Raw genomic sequence first — 18,098 nt, 5'->3', positions numbered from 1 at the left:
TCTTACAGCAATTACTGTCAAAGAGCACTTAAGCAAGGAAATGAAAGCCTGTAGTCCACAAGTTTTTAATGTTTTGAGTCGCGATTTAACCCCAGTGCACTCAAGCATGATACTGTTTTTGTTTTAGGCACATCTTAAAGTGTCACATTGTGCATCTACATCAAAAGAAAGCAATTTCCGAAGCTGAAGAGAAGCTTTTTCTGGAGGTTTTTCTTCTAGTGAATGCAACAACAGAAGAAAAAAAAAATTTGGAAGTTAAAATGCAGCACCAACTTCCGCTCAGACATCAAAAATGCAGACTGTCCTGTACCATGTTTCAGGTGAAGCTTATGGGAAACAAGGGCTCAGATCTCATTAATTCTACTGCGATCCATCCATAAGTAGACAGTGAAAAATCAGAGCAGGACACTGGAGACATGAGAACCCCCATTTGTTAGCACAGCCCCTCTCTGCTACATGACCAAGACTTTCACAGAAACACGATGCAGTTGGTGTAATCCATGCTGCAGGTGATGAAGACTCTCCTTAATAAATTTCTAAGCACTTAAACCAGATGAAATGAGGTCCTGACACATGAAATTATCGCAGTTGTTTTACTTGTGTGAAACCTGGAAGTGATTTCTGATCATCAATTTAAAATAAAACAGAACACGAACGCTGCTCATAAACATTGCTTTCATTCTTTTGTGGCGTTTGATTGGATTAAACTGTGTTGTTACCAACAAAGCCGTCTTTTCCTGCGGAGGAATGGAGGGTGACATGTGATTTAGGTCATGCGTTTAATTCAGACGGGTTGAAGTTTAGGTCCTCGGGCTGCTGGTCCAACAAGGACATCCCAGAGTGTGTTTTCTGAGACGCTGAAGAGTGTGTGTGCATGTGTGTGAACCAGCTCAGCGCCAATTTTACGGTTGTCCACCCGCATTGCTGGTGACCTGTAGTTTGTGTGTTTGTAAGCCTCGAGGTTAAGAGGTTGTGTCAACGCTGCAGCAGATTTTATGAAGCTAACTGTCACCAAACGTATAACCGAAGCAAGGGAGGAATTTCTAGCAGGGGGCTATGTCGCTTCCACTTTTTAAAATCAGATTATTGTATCTGTCGCTTATATACAGCAGATTTTCTTTCTGTTCCCTTTCAAAAATCCATATTTTTTAAAGACTTTTTGTCCAAAAAGCTGCTAGATGTTATTGACAAAAGGTTGCTAGATCCTGCAAACACTACTAAAGGCTAAAAAAACACATTCATTTCATATATTTATTTAAATTAAATAGTCTAAAAAGACACTTGAATTCATTATTGGTTAAATATAAAAGTAAAATCCAGTGGCCTTTGTAGCAAAGATGTAACATTTTAAGTTTATACTATTATTATTATTATGGACAGCACAGTGACCAATCCAAAAAAAAGAAATTACTTAAAAGTGGACTAAAAAGAAGAAATTAAATCATATGCTTCATGTTAAAGCTCTATATCTCCAGCTCTGTATAGTTTATACACTCAGATTTTCAAGAAATACTTTGATTAAATGACTCTTTTTTGATATATTACCAAACATTTTGTCCTACTTTAATAAGAAAGACTAATATTCTTCTAATGTGTTTCCAAACTTAATGTGAAACACACAGAAATCATGACAAGGCTTTTGTGAATGCTACCAGTATGCAAGATAATATCAGAAGTTCTCAAAAACATGTTAATGAATAAAAAAAAGGTCATTTTGTAGGTATATTGTGCTGGATCTTCGCAATGTACAGAAAGAAAAGTGTAAACTGGAGCATGAACCAAATGGTTGTGTAGCTTTATGGGCTCTACGGGCTTAAAACTTGTGACAGAAAGAAAATACGTCATCTTTTTTTTGCAGTTGGAATATTATAGATGTCTCATGAATACCGGTGGTCTAAGTTGAAGATACGATGGCCTTGGTATAAACACAGGATGGAGAAAACTGTTAGCTAGCTCACTAGCCAGAAGGCAAGTTAATGTTGACTCAGTGTTCATTCTGTCTTCCTTCTACCAGGGGCCTCATCTTCTCCAAAACAAATTCAACAGGACATCTTTTTGTCAACGCTAACCTGTTTACCAACTCGGTAAGTCGACTCAGGGTTGCTGGATCTACCTTCGAGCGCATGAAAGCGGTGATAACGACGACAGGTGATCAGTCGCACACATCGACAAGTCTGGAGCTGCATATTTCTCACGAGAAAAACAATATGAGCAATTTAAAAACAAAATGCAGCCTGAAAAGGAAAACAGCTGCTGCAGCCAAAAGCAGAAAGGAAAGCTTGCCAACTGTGTGAATGCATTAATAAGCTTATTAATATGACTGCTCCATTATTAAGGCACTGGTAGATGTGGCTATAATTAGGCTACGATTGTGTATTTCATTACATGTGTTGCTTGTATGCAGCCTAGTTTCTAATGGCATGTATTACAATTTTACTCTTATTCTTTCAGCAGCAGGCCCACCGGTGTTAAACAGTCTTGGCAGCAAGTAAAGAAAAAACTTATAAAACATAATTCAAACCAGTAAGCAGGATTACTGCAAATCTTATGAGGTCAACAAGTACAAGGATTTAGTGTTTTAATCGTCTCTGTTTTTAGGATTATATCACTACAGAAAGGCCTGTAGAACAATAAGAATGCTTTGAATTTTCTTGCAGTCAACAAGGAAAAAATAAAGCAAAGAAGACTGGAAATGTACTGTGTATAGCTCATACCTATAAATATCCAGGGAAATAAAAGGCTTCAGACAGTCTCTAAAACTAATGCTGTTTTCCAAATGAATTGACTGGTCACTGGGCGATCTTCAACGTAATCTGCTCCAGAGCAGGTTTGGTTTTCAGCATGCGTTAGAATGGGAAGAGGTGGACCATCATGAAACTCAGAATTAAACCTGAACTTATCTCACTAACCTTAAATTCTGCTTCTTAGTATAGATCTCGTTTATTAACCCTCTTATATATTAGCGCCCTAAACAGTTTCATGGCTACTGTTCACTGCTCTCATTGATAATATCGCCGATTTCCACAATCGATTGTGGTTTCGTATGTTCCTTTCAGTTTTAATAAATGTAATTTGATTTAAATAGTTCTCCTGGGTGCCTTAAGATAATAGTTTAATCGTATTTACATTTTATGCCAATGATTTAGCTCATAGTAAAAGATTTATGTCATGTGAGAAAGCCTGATATTTAGCTGGTTCATTCAAAAAAGACAACCCAATTCTGTAAAAAATCTACGTTACGCATATTTTGTTCCAACTATTAGTTGGATCTTACTAATCATGTCCATATGGAGGAAATACTGACAAAAACCGAAATAATTCATGTGCTAACATAACTGCACATGGGTTTTCTAATCATCAATGAGCCTTTCAACACCATTAGCTAACACAATGTAGCATTAGAACACAGGAGTGATGGTTGCTGGAAATGTTCCTCTGTACCCCTATGGAGATATTCCATTAAAAGTCAGCTATTTCCATCTAGAATAGTCATTTACCACATTAACAATGCCTAGACTGGATTTCTGATTCATCTAATGTTATCTCCATTGAAAAAAGCTGCTTTTCTTTCAAAAATAAGGACATTTCTAAGTGACCTCTAACTTTTGAACAGTCGTGTAAGTAAAACAAGGTGGTTAGCTGTCTCAGTCTAAAATAGCTCACATTCGTTGGGGGCTGAGAACAACTTTTCAGTCTGATTATGCGACTAGACTCACTAAACTTATTGTTTAATTCAGTTAGAAGATCCAGTGTGGGAAACAAACTCGAGTCTCTGGACAAACTCCCTAAAAATAGAAAAAGACCTCCAATTGGCGGTGATTTAATTTAGTTTTACACAGAATCGATCAAAGAGAGTCACATAGGGTACTGTGTATTTTTCTTTTTATTAATTAAATGTGATCATCCTTTTTTTTCTTTTACTGAGCAGTTTCCCTTGTTCAAAGAAATTCTTAAAATAACCAACTCAAAGTTAAATTCCAGTGACTCTATCAGATCTCGTGGTAATACTTTTTTTTCCATGAAATTCTGATCTGAAGGCTAAAGAAAAAAACAGATAAGGACATATTCAGATGGCCGACGCTTCTTTTTTGTTTTATCTCAAAGCGGCAAAGCAGCATCCAGTAACAAGACGAAGTGCTTAAAAAGAAAACGATAGAAGCGAAAGATTAAAACAGCGATAGCCATCATCAAAGAGAGCAGCAGCGATAACAGAAGGCCTCAAAGTGGTCTTTATACCATCCACAAATACTAATGCTTATCTAAAATTAAGAATACTTCGGCAGCGTTGCAGTATATATGGAATTAAGTGTGTATTAAATGAGGTGACTCTCCATTTGACTTCCTTCTCATTCCATTTAAGCTAAACTGCTTGTTTGTTGAGTTTGGAAATTATCAGTTGCACACCGAAGACGCACTCAACGCTTCAGTATGTGGGATGCCTGTAATATATGGTGTGTAATTATATTGCCATAGTGACGTTGCTGCTGTGATAGTTGTGCATGGGAAGGCCCCAGAGGCCCGGATTTGACTTCTCCCACCGTTGCTTTTTCAGGACCGGAGCAGAAAATAGCTTCCCGCAGGTCTGTGTGGGCTCTGTGACTGACAGCGAGACCCCTGGGAAACCATGTTTTGTGGGATCGCTCGCCGCCGCTCCCAGCTCCGTTCTCATCTGGATTCCCACGAGATGTAACCCCCCGCATACACGACGCACACTGTGTGTGACAAAGAGGCTGTACACAACAAGTTTTGTTGTGAAATGACATAAACAAGCTACTACAATGGTTCTGTTGTTCGTTACAACATCCAGAACTGGGTTACGAAATGAGGCAAGCAGTGGAAATTAAGCCAAAAAAGTCCAAAATACCAATTTAAAGTCCACTGTTTATGAAAAAATCATCTAAAAACTGTTAATTTAACACCTTGGATGTTTGAATGTTTCTTGCAAAAAAAAAAGGGAGTTTGTAAATGTAGCATTAAAGCTGCTGTCCGGAGTTTCCGTTTGTTTTCAATTTATGTATCATTTTTTAACAAAGCTTAAATGTGTTAGTCTAGTTCGATACTATAATATAAAGTTAGTATAACGCGATATGAAAATTTATTCCTGAGCTCCGCCTTCCTCTCATAGACCCCCATGTTATTCCAAAAAGCGCCGGTCGCTGCCGACCAATCAAGTTCGAGCTTCAGCTTTGTCATGCTGTCAATCAACGGTTACGCGCACAGCAAGCAAGCCCATGCAGAGGTGGGCGAGCTACGCACTACGCAACCGCGCGCACATTTGTTTTGCTTGTGGAGGAGAGAGCATCAGGGCTCAGCAACTTCCAGAAAAGTTACCAATCCCACGGCTTGTCAGGCCAAGAGACTGCAGGACGTTTTTTGGCTCGGGGTGCTCGTGTCGCTCCCCGACCACGGCCTCCATAGCCCGCCTGACGGCTTCGTTTAGATGCCCGACCTCTGGAGGAAGATGTTGGGGCGTCTGGGACATACTCTTCGTCAGAGGAGTCATGCAATTCTGAACTCTAGATAGAAATAAATAAACAATCTAACACATATACATGCGTAAATGCACTAAGTTTGATAAACAACGTCATCGAGAGGGATACACGAGTGTAATCACATATTGAAACTTTACTCGTTCGTCCTAGCAGATTCATGTTATTTTGGTATTAGGACAAGTTAGACTCAATACAGCATTCTAACGTAATTCCTTTATTATTTACTAAATGTACTAAATGCAGAAGAGGGGAAAACAGCAAAACAGGCAAGATGCTGCAGCACTCCGGGCACTTCTCTCATGTACTGCGCGCGTGCACAAATAAAGGGGCGAAATCAGAGGGAGGGAGGCTGGGACCAACAGCATTTTGGGAGACGCTGCGATTCAAACTCCGGACAGCAGCTTTAAGCTCAACTACATTTCTCTCACGTTTCTAGAGTGGCCGTTTTGCATTACCGAACACTGACGTAAGAAGAAATCAAAGGACACAAGATCTAATTTCTGCACTGAAAGAAGCCAATAAATCAGAACATCACGCGGCCAAGAGCAAAGCTGCTTTTCTAGCCCTGGGATGAGGTAATTCCTGGAACAGGGCAGGTTAAAGGTGATGCAGGTTAAACAAAAACGTAATGGAAAGTCACATTGGAAAGTAAATCCTGTGTAGTGGGAATGGAATCGAGAGCTTATTTACAGTTTCAGTAAGTAATTTCCTGTAAACACTCCCTTAATTTCAGCTTTTAATCGTCTTATGTGAGACTGTATGGAATATATTTGATTTTTGGAGCGTTGGACAAACAAGACAAATCAGATTTGAGGGCATTTCTTCCATTATTTTTTGATATTGTATAGACTAAATGATGAATTAATCAATGAAAACACTATTAAACTTTAAGTGATTTTTTTTCTTTTATGTTCTGATACTGATTACAGACAGCTACTACTAATATGTTAAATTATGTAGCATTTGGGAAGAAAAGCTTAAGTGATTTCACTTTGAAATCATTGTTTAAATGAAGAAATATAGATTATATATACTTTTGTAAGCATCAGTCGCTAAGAAGTTATGTCCATAGTTGTTTTTCACGTCTTGAAATAGTTCTCTCGTGCACGTAAAAATCTATTTATGCATTCAAAGAAGCATACTATCCCTTTATGAATGCAGTTTTGCACATATAGGTAAAGGCATAATCCGAATTTCTTACTGAGATAATTAACTGTGGAACTGTGGGGAGTGTTCATATGATTTTTGAAACAGATCAGATGTTGTTGCTTCATGTTGACCCATTCAGACAGGATCCGCTACCTGCTTGTACCTGTGTGTGTTCAGAGGTGTAACAGGAAAAACTTCTACAATAATCCTCCAGCCAGTCGATACACGTTGTCTGCAGCGGCCGGCGCTCGTAGCTCCATTCCCCAGACTTCGTCCATCAAGTGACTGAGGGTAATTGCTATTCCATCTTCTAATTACTCAACACTTGGCAGTGCCTACCATTTATGCCACAGAAAACAGTCACACTTAGAGCTTTTTAATGAAGGGAACAAAATGCAGGAAGGGGACATAACTCAGTCGAAGTGTGGCTAAATGAGATTGAACAGAAACGCCGCTACTTCCTGCCAAAACAGGATACTGCTTTAGCAGTGATAGTAAAAGAAAGAGCCTCAATTAGTCCATTCTCATCTGAGGTTTTAGTGTTTACAGAGGAGAGTGCAGGACTCTGGGGAGGCAGCGGATCGCATGCTAAGAGAAAAAGTTTGCTGGAAACAAGAGATTTTTATGGTTGGTACTCGAGGAAAAGTGGATGACTGACAGTGGCTTTGTGTTTTTACGGCATCATGTTCACCTGATAATCAAACTCAGCTGCTACTTTATTCTATCCAACATGAGACTTTGTCCACATTAGCTGATTTCTTGCAAGGAGAAATACATTTGTCTTGTTGATAAGAAAGTTGTGGTAGATAGCACAGTTAGCTTAAAGTAATTTAAATCAGCTTGACAACAACTGGGATGTGTGCATCCACCTTATCCACTCTTGTGGTTATTTTTCATGGATGGTGCTGCAGGTAGTTTGTTATGTAGCAAGACAATCCTCATTCTTCATTCTCCCAACTAAAATCTGTTTGACTGTTTTTTTTTTGTTTCTCCAAAGACAGTTGTCTGTTTATGAAAAAGTAGGACGTCTTTAAGTCTTTGTAGCCTTAGGGTATTCATCCTCAAAACAGACTGATTAGACACCCCTGTCTCCTAAAAATCACATTACTACAGAGCTAACTGCATTAGCCTGATGTTTATTGAAATGGATGACACAAGACAAGTTTCATGAGTCTGCTACTTGGATTAATTTGTTTAATGCCACTTGGATTGCCAGAAACACTTGGGAAAGATTAGCCCAATATCTAAATACAGCATGCATTTGAAAATGGCTGCCCAACTGCAAAATAAAGCTTATTTATACCTGTTAAAAGCTGCTAAAGATCTCTGTGTAGACTTTTATATTATTGTAAGAAAACCACTTGACACATTTACATGATCCTGCATCTGCTGGGTGACTTTCAAAATCACACTCATACACAACACGAGAAAGGACAATTTCCTTTGTAACCTCCAGATATCCTTTTAAGATGCTCAAAAAAGCAACATTCAGCAGTCTGATATTTGATTTTCTTGCTGCATGTAAGTCATTTTAAAGTGATATCAGTGAGAAAATTCCAGAAAAATACACCCTAATATTTAAAATGGTCAGTAAAAACTCATGTATGCAGCTAAAGTACTGACAAATGCAAAAAAAAAAAAAGTGGTTTAAACCTTGTTGGAAGATTAACCTTTAGGGTGATTATGTTTCTGCGGACTAATTTAAGAACCACTAGAAACCTTAAAACCCAACATGAGAAAGTAGAATACAGGGATCCATGCAAAATTAGCAAAAGGCTAATTCAAAGACCCTGTTTCTAAAAAGCAACTTTCACTAAATTTTTTAATGGTGCAAGGAAGTCAGTTTAAGGTGTCATCTGTCAGAAAATGCCTGAAAACACATCGAAAGATCTAAAATGGTCAGTAGAACTCAAGGATAGTAGTTTGTAGCTAAAATGCTGAAACAGAAGCTGAAAATTGTTCCTTAATTCTTGCCAGAACATCAACATTTAGGCGATTATGTTTCCACAAAGAAACTTTTGGAACTACTGGAAATTTAAAAAACAACAACAACAACAACAACAAAACATAAACAACACAAGAAAGCAGAATATTTTCTTATGTACCCTCTAGGTATCCCTCAAAAATGATAAAATGCTCATAGAAAACCTTGTTTCCTAAAAAGCAACTTTCATCAGTCTGGTACTTGATTTTCATGCCACAAGGAAGTCCATTTCAAGAGATATCTGAAAAAAAATGCAAGAAAAATACATCTAAATATCTAAAATGGTCAGTAAAACTCATGTATGCAGCTAAAATGCTGAAACTTGCAGAAAATGAGGTTTAATTCTTGTTGGACAGTGATTAAGTTTCTGTGCAGTGTCTTTGAGAACCACCGAGTCCTTAAAATCTCATTACAGAAATTTTAAACGACTCCTTGGCGCTGATGAAAAAGAAGAAATTCTGTTCCTGTTTCCGCAATACTTTCTTCTAGCAGCCTCAAGGTTTCCATCCAGAATGAAATAACAGACTAATTGGATCTACTGGGTTTTGTGCATCACTTTCTTTGATGAATGACATAAACTTCTTCTGGTCTTTCATAAATTTAGGATTTATGATTAACACAGTGCAAAGACTCTTCACTTCTTTGATCACAACATGATTTAACTAAACTTCGACACATCTCCGTGTTAGGAGGTATGATTTGCTCTCAACTTCGGGTTAATGACATTTTCTCAGGTCGGGACGTTTTGCCGTGGATTTCCCCCAGAGGTCTGCTCTTTAACGTTCTCTGGAGAATCTTTTGTCTTTCAGTTTCCCCCTCTGACAACACACCTCGCTCACAAGAGACCTAAATGTGTTCTCCAGATGCAGCCACTGAGCTCTTCCTGGTGGCGTCAAAGAGATCCTGAAGACAAACGGCAGGGTGTCTATAAATACCTGAAACCAGGGGAAGGAAGCCTTTCCTGGGCTTACATCACGGTTCCCAATAACAAGTCAATTTACTACAGCTTCTAAAGATGCACCTACCGGCCAATATCGAGCCACATTTGTGCCAAAGAAGCTTAAATGTAGTAAAATCTGCAATTTTTGGGCGCTTCTAAAGCCAGTAATTTCACTGAAGTTGCCTGAAGCTTGTTTTTATTATTCAATTTTAGCAAACTTGACATATTTCTTCTTGAGCATTGCAGTTAATCCCTTCTTGAATAAAAATGTAGCTGCAGATATTATGGGAGAGAGAAAGAGAGGGGGTTTCCCAGTTAATTGCAAATATCCAGAATTCTGATGAAATGAGTCACCACACTACGAAATATGATTACAGATTTATCATAAAGATAGATAATGAGCTCATTGTCTGCCGCCAACCAAATTACCACCGGGTGACATCACCCCCCGACAACATTATGAATAGCGACCTGAAAATAGTATCAATAAAATATAAATGCCTTTAAATGAATAATAGAGGAGTTTGCAGTGGAAGAGGCGAGCACGCGAGAATTAACTAAGTCATAATTTTCTTCTCAAGTAAGATGAATCGAAAGCCGTGAGGCAAGCCATGCTGGCTACGCACCGCACTTAATCAAATAAAATGGAAAATTCTCTTCAAAAAACCACCAGTCATAACTCAAATGCCTCATGGAGTTGGGTTCGGGGGTTGCGAGCAACAGTGCTGGTTGGGAAGCTATAAATCACAGTGACAGGGGGATGGTCTGGTGTTCCTTCAGGAGCGACTGCCAACAAAGCTCCACTTGAACAACAGAAGGACGCACACATGCATAGAAAAGCTGCCGTTACAAAACTTGGACTTCTGGATTTGGGCTGCAGGCGTGAGCGCGTGACTGAGAGGTTGCTGACGGAAACTCATCACCTCCTGTGACGTCTGCGGTCCGTGTGTCCTGATGGGAAACACTGGACCTGCTCAGACGGAGCTCCACCAGGTGGTTTATCTTACAGTTTAGTATATTATAAGAAATTAGCATGAAGGTTTTGTGGCTACTTTTGATTAATACTACCTGAACTCTCTTATTCCGGTGTACACTCCCTCCTCCTCACTACGCTCGGCCAAAAAAAGGCGCCTGATACCACAACAGGGCCGGTCGATAGCTCGGGTCTTCTCTGTGGTTCCCTGGTGATGGAACAAGTTACCAACCTCTGTCAGAATCCTTCTCAGTCTTTAAGAAACCTCCTGCACAGGGGTGCAGCTCAACGGGTTAAGCGGCGACCCATGTACAGGGGCTGGTCTCCGACACAGTGGCCAGGGTTCGATTCCTGCCCGTGGCCCTTTGCTGCATGTCTTCCCCCTACTCTTCTCCCCGTTTTCTGTCACTCTTCACTGCTACTATCAAAATAAAGGTAAAAAGAAAATATTTAAAAAAAAGAAACTTCCTGCACTTCCTGTAGGCACTAAGGTGCTATTATCACATTTGAACTAGTTTTATGGCACTTCTCCAGGTTGTTTCCTTCTGACTAGATCCTTGCTTGTGTTGTATCTACTCTCAGATGTATGTCGCTTTGGATAAAAATCTCTCTCCAAAGACACCGTCTTCAAGGAACTTTCTTAAAGTCCAGTGGATTGATTTAAACTACTTTGGATAACCATGACCTGGATGAATGAGAACCTACACAGACATAAAAAAAGTCTCGTAATTGGAATTGTAGTATTATGGAGACAGTCTGATGCTTGTGCAGGCTTTTATTTGAGGCCCCAACAGCAATAAAAGCAAGAAAATCTGAATGAATCTTTATGACATCTAAACAAGAAGGGTGTTTGTTTTGATAAATTAGGATTGGAACATGGCGAGGACACACGTCACTGCTTGTGTTTTCTTGTCAGTAAGGGTTTTAAAAAGTTGTTCCTTTACCAAGATGGCAAAGCAGGAACTCTCACATGTTCACAGTGTGTCATTTAGTTTGAGATTATTGAATTAATTAAAACATTTTTTGCACACCTGGATCGACACTTCTGCATTAACTTGACATGGCAAAAGAAAGTTGTGTTAAATTGTGGTTTTAGTACAGTCCATGCTGTATGTTAAAATCAAATTAGCAAACCTGGGACAAGGTGATGCCTCAACAAAACCTAATTAAAATGCCACATGGACACAAAGTGTGACGGAAAAAGTGCTTGATGGGGACTCGTGGTTATTTAACGGGTCATGTTAAAGAAAAAACTAATGAAAAATTCATAGTTAACACGCTTTTACCCTCTAACTGCACAGAGGGGGGTTGTAATAAGACAATGCAGATAAATAAAGGATTATACACACAGGCATAAAGAAAAAAATGCACCCACTGTACATTGAGTCTAAACAGGTACAGTCCAAACCACGGATTACAAATGGTAGCTTTGTGTTATTTTGCCCAGAGGTGCAGAAACAAAGCAGGACTGCTCTGCTAGGAGACTATTAATAATAACACAAAGTGGACCTGAGGATGCAGGGCTCAACTTCGCCCAGTTTTACTCAAACGCAGGTTTCAACACTTTTTTTCGAAAGAGATTTCAGTAGGGCTGCAGGCGATACATCTTCCACAATATTTACAACCCAGGGTACTTCCTGGTAAGAAGCTCCCCCATCATATTTCTCCTGCTGACCATTAGATGCAGACAGTTTTTTTCCCCTAGATGATAATGACCTTACTAAACCCTAAAAAGTATTAAAATACTTATACTGAACTGAGGAAATTAAAAAAAAAAGTTTGTTTTTTTTAAAATATACAAATCCAAACTTTTCTGCACTGTCAACATGAGAGTGGTATGGAGGGTTGTTCATTAATTTGATCAACAATTTACAAAACTAGCCTCACTAATGCTATATTTCTGATCAATTATGTTCACTATTATCTAATACAGCATCAGAAAAGGTAACCAGAAGTTAAAAAAAACTATTATAATCTGTCTGAAAGACTAACTAGCTGACTTTATGTCGTTATTAATGTTATGCTATATTAGCTTGTTGTAGTGCTAGCTAGCTAGCTTCAATTCTTTGCTACTGTCGGCTAAAACATTCTTTGTTGCAATGAATTTAAATCTCAATGACAATAACGTAAATCTGTGACTTTTTTGGTATCTTTCCTCAACTTATCCTGCATTTACAATCAAAATAAAAGAAGCAAAGGACTTTAATTTTCCTCCGGGGTAGCTGTGGCTCAGGTATAGAGCAGGTTGCCCACCAATCAAAAGGTGTTGGTCTGCTCTCTGGCTTCCACGTGGCAACTTTTGCTTGCTGTGTCTGCATTTTGTGTGTGAACCGATGCAAACTGATGAAACTTACAAATTAAGTAAAGCATTAAACATTTAAATCTAAGAATATGGCACAATAAAACCCAAAATGCCTGTAGCTATGTAGCTCCATTTCCATTTAATCACTTACTTCCAGAAGCACCTCAAAAGTGAAACGTTTCATAAGGGACTCTCATGTATATGTGTATTTAGTGACCTTCATGTACACCCAGCTTCTCTACTTAAACCCATTAACCTCCATTAAAACAGGCTCCTTCATATCCTTCTAACCCACAGGGCTCAGCTGTGAGCCGGTAACTAAAAGGCGTCCCCAGACAGACAATAGAGAGCTAATCCAGCAGCGCCGCCGTCTTCCTGTTCGGACCCCCACAGGAGGGAAGTGAGGGTCTGCTCTTATTGCGAGGGGCATTGTGAGTCTTCCTCTATGAGTTCCTGTCCTGGACAATGGGACAGTGTTGGACGGCAGCCGCGCCTTACTAATACTATATCTGAGGGGGGCCATCCCACCTACAACTGGCTTTCTTCGGTCCAAACCACGAGGAAAACCAGAACCCTGTTTACATTTTTCAAATCCCAATTATAAGCGAGGCGACGCTAATAAGCACCTAAAGTTCTGCTGACCTGTGATTCTGTCTGATCTGATAATCTAGTGCTGAGAGGAATCCAAACAAATCCGATTCTAGTTCCTGTAATTTTAGCTAAACACGATGGAGGCCATTCGTCTTTAGGGGTGTTCAAGAATTCAGGAAAAAACTGTGTCAGACTGAGTGCATGTTTGTTCAAATTTAGTTTCATTATGAGCTGTTTTTCAAAAGTATTCTGCTTTACACTTTCCTTCAACTTTTATATTGTTAAAAAATGCTTTTATGTTGGAGTTTGGATGTTAGAGCCAGGCGTAAACTAACCGTGACGTCACCCGTTGGTTTCAAGGCGAGAAAATGAAGCCCGGATTTTGCTACTTCCTGGTCGCCGTTTTGGATTTTTTGGAGCCAGTGACGTAAAAAGCGTCATCAAACAGACTGGACCGGAGAGCAACTAGGGGCAGGATTGGCTGAGAACTCTCTTATCCCGCCCACGTTTTACCGCAGAGGCTTCTGTTGCTGTCTATCAAGTATAGCCACGCCCCCTGGCTCCGCCAACTTTAACGATTTATTTAAAATTCAGTATTGATTTATTTTGAGATCGGCCACCTGATCTCTCATTTTGACCATGAAAACTAACGGGAAAAAAACCCTGAAATGTAGAAAATCAGTCTATCAAATTTTATTTTTTCCAAAAATGAATTGGGGTCTATGGAGAAAAAGCTTTTTGGAGCCAACCCTAGCGGACGGCGTGATATTGCAAGTTTTTGACACTTCCGGGTGGGCTTCAATTCTGGAGCCAGATGCTACGTCCATTATATATACAGTCTATGGTTAGAGCTGCATGTGTGAAAGACGTTATACAAATGAAGCATTATTACACTGAAAAAAAGACAATTGTTTGAACAGTTCATGAGAATTGCTTCAACTGGTAACACATAACAGACTTCAATCTGTTAAAATTAAGTTAGCAAGTCGTATTACTGCCACTGGTTGAAGTTAGATCTACTTAAATAATTAGACTTCTCTTAAATATGCATGGTTGCAATTCAATTTTATGGAAAATCAACTTGAAGTTTCCATTTTTTCCAGCATAAGTATTTGCTTTACCCAAAAGTGTTCATGTTGTCTTTACTCTGCAATCCCACCAGAAGCAAATAACGGTTGAGCTGCACTAAAATGAATTTGAAGAAAGTAGTAGGTTTACTACTTTTCTCCTACTTTGTTTCATTTTTCATATTCTGTGAAGTTCCAACAACAGTTTAAAGGGACAAAATGTAATTTGAAGATGTAAGACCGCACAAAAGTAAACTTCCATTATCAAAGCAGAGAGATACTACAAGTACAGCTCAAATACATTTTGTACATGGAAAGTTTAGCACCTACAGACCAGATCTGTTGAAGTACATGCTACAAAAATATTCCAAACAGACAAACTGTCAGTGTAAAGCGTGTGGCGACTACAAGACAAAGCTAAAAACAAAAATGCAGTCTGGTCAACCTGTTCTGATTTCTACAGTGTAAAAATGCCACAGTTTTGTCCAAGTTGCTGATGTCTCGGAGATATGATCGAGGTCTTTTTTGGTGTCGGTGCTAACAGCATCAACATCCAACCGTGATGTAGACAGGAGTTTAAATAAGCAACATAACAAGTTTGGGAGGTTGGCGCTGGGATAAATAACAGGACTTTTCAGACTGTGGATTGTGTCCAGTGTTGGATCATTATTGTTTCATTTGTTCACAAGCTGATGACAAGGTCATGGTTTGAGCTAAAATATATCCTTTCCCAACATTGGACAGACTCTACTAGGAAGCGAAAGTGATGCCATCATCCACAGAACACATTTGACTACGGATTCACGGTGTTTTTTTTCTGATGTTTGTGATTCTCTATACATCAATCCAACGATCCTGTGTGTTGAAGAATGATGCCAACGGGTCCCCAGTGCAATCAAATGTGACACTGAGAGGTTCTCGTTTCCTGAAACGTCTTCCACAGAGCGCCGTACAAACCGGAGCTACCTAAGGGTAACATCTGTATGAATGCCACCAAAATAAAACACTAAACAAGACAAACATGCACACACATTAGAAGTGTTTATAGAATGTAAATAAACATCTATTTTACAACTTTTCCATTTAAAATTGACACCTTCTCAGCTTTTCCTCAGAAATCTAAGCACCTCGCAGGTTATTTATGAGATTCACAGCTTAATTAGGTGGTGTCATTGGAGCACTAATTGTGTTATTCTCACCGGTTTACCCTGAATTATAAATAGAGTAAGTGTCTCTCAGTGCTAATACAGTCAGTATGATATGCTGGAATGCAGTCTGGATGGAGCCAAATACAACAACAGCTCTGCCTTGTTAGTCCAGTACAGTGATCCCTTCAGCAAACTCGCTAAAAGATAAGAAATACAACATCTCTGTTCCTACATTCAGTTTCCTGAAGGCTTTATGTCAGATTTCTCAATGAAGATAAGAAATGTCAACTGTGCTGGAGAGGCAGGCTGCGATAAATAATGCAAGCCGTCTTTTTTTTTCTGTCCGGTGTCCCCATGACGTGCAGAAAAGTGGTGCAAATGAGTGAACAATATTCAGACCAGATGTGAGCGAGATCTCAGTGGTTCAAGTCAAGTTCACATCGAGAAGCTCCGCTTGTCCACCGGGAAATGAGGATATTTTTAATTTGAGATCAGACTGAATGTGACATAATGTCAGTTCTTCCAAGTCGACTGTGTAACTTGGAACGGAAATATTTTAGTAATAACTATCAGGCTGGAGTTCTGTGGTGCTTGAGCAACTACTGCTAATAATTTCAGCATGTATTTAATCTCACTTAAAACCAAAAGTGGCCTGTTATTGTTGCTTAACTACGCTGAACATTGTTGAAACTCCTGATTTAGCTACATAAGAGGTTCATGCAGAGCATTTCTGACCTGTATCCACTCCCTGATGGTGTCGTCTGAAGGCGTCCAGCCGTTTTCCTCATAGTTGAGACGCGAGCGTTCAGGGGACCAGTTGGAATTATACTGGGAGGAGGCGCTGATCTGCTCCGAGGAAATTTCTCCTGACTCCATCCCCAGTGGCTCCATACAGGGAAAATCTGCAGAAGACACAAAGATTTCAGAGAAAACAGCCACATCTTAGGTGAAAATTTTGTTCTTCTGGCACCAAAACACCTCCAATGAGAAGTTGATCAATAAGCTACTCTTCCAAACTCTGAGTTGTATGAACTGTAGAGCGCATGAATCACTATCAGGCTACAAAAGGAGAATGTTTGTGTATCAAAATCATATTAACGGCCCCTTTAATGTGAGTTTACAAATTGTATTATTCACATCATTAGCTGGATGAAGTGAATTTTGGCGTTTTGCTCTTTGTGCTGTCACTGCTAATGGCAGAATTTATCATCAAACAAAACAGAACTGGGCTCCTCGAGATACACTCATAAATCTGTATTGGGACAAAAAAGAAGCTATCTCTGAGTCAGGCAGGAAAACAAGTGACACTGAGAAGAGGAGTCAATACGGAGTAAATTCAAAGAGTTCCTGTGGTATAAATGAAGAAAACACAATTGAACAACAAGGCAATTTAAATGTTTTACATAAAACATACAAAGCATCAAAATAATGTGTAAAACGAAGATGAAACGATTTAAAAAAGACATTTGAGTGCAATTAAAAGACCCAAATAGAGAATGAAAACATTAGATAAAATGGTAATTAGAGTTACAGTGCAGTTTAAGATATTCTTAAAGCGTCAATAACCTGGATATTATCACACAAAAGCATCAAAAACAGGGAGACTAACACACAAAAGTGTCAAAAACTTGCACATTTAAGCCCAAAACTGTCAAAAAAACAAGATATTAACGTAAAAAATTGTCGAAAACTTAAATGTTAACGCACAAAAGTGGTAAAAATCTGCATATTTAAGAACAAACCTGTTGAAAACCTGGATATTAACACACCAAACTATCAAAAACCTCAATAGTAACACACCAAACTATCAATAACTTGGATATGAACGATAATGATATTGCACAAAGGTGTCAGTCACCTGAATATTAGCACACAAAATTGCTACAAACATGGATATCTATGCACACAACCTGGATACCAACAAGAAAGCTGTCCAAAATCTACATAGTTACACACAAAACTGTCTGAAACCTGGATATTAACACCCAAATTCTAAAGATTTGGTTCAACAAAAGATTTCAAAGGAAAGGTTCAGTTTTCTGGGAGTTTGTTCCAGATTTGTGGTGCATAAAAGGTGACATGTGCCTCTCCTTGTTTGATTTTGGTGACAGACTATAGACTTGAGAAATCTGGATTTTGCAAACCGTAGCAGCAGATTCGAAATATGTTTAAACCTTAAGCTACTCAGTGCTTTATAAGCCAACATCATTGTTTTGAAACCAGTCTTTTGCAGACAGGAACCGGTGTAAAGACCTAAAACTGGACTGCTGTGATCCACTTTTTTGGTCTTAGTGAGGACACAAGCAGTAGTTCTGAATCAGCTGATCGATTTTTTTTTTAGAAAAGTCATGAGAGATAAAGACGTGGATGAGTTTTTCCAAGTTCTGCAGATACATAAGTTCTTTAATTTTTGATACATTCTTCACATTGTAGAACCTTTACATGGGAATCA

At 39.0% G+C, this 18,098-nt stretch overlaps 1 protein-coding gene across 1 annotated transcript in view; it reads right to left on the bottom strand.

The window, feature by feature from the left end:
• LOC110954670 (neuropilin-1a-like) overlaps nt 1-18,098 on the bottom strand; it is a 117,747-nt gene that overhangs the window by 38,816 nt on the left and 60,833 nt on the right. Inside the window, exon 6 of the mRNA XM_022199299.2 lies at nt 16,382-16,548. Coding sequence (XP_022054991.2) covers nt 16,382-16,548 — 167 coding nt within the window. The remainder of the gene's footprint in view (nt 1-16,381; nt 16,549-18,098) is intronic.

This window comes from Acanthochromis polyacanthus, chromosome 9 (assembly GCF_021347895.1).
Source record: "Acanthochromis polyacanthus isolate Apoly-LR-REF ecotype Palm Island chromosome 9, KAUST_Apoly_ChrSc, whole genome shotgun sequence".
Taxonomy (NCBI): domain Eukaryota; kingdom Metazoa; phylum Chordata; class Actinopteri; family Pomacentridae; genus Acanthochromis; species Acanthochromis polyacanthus.
The sequence above is the reverse complement of the archived record's forward strand: the minus strand, read 5'-3'. Positions and strand labels throughout refer to the sequence as shown.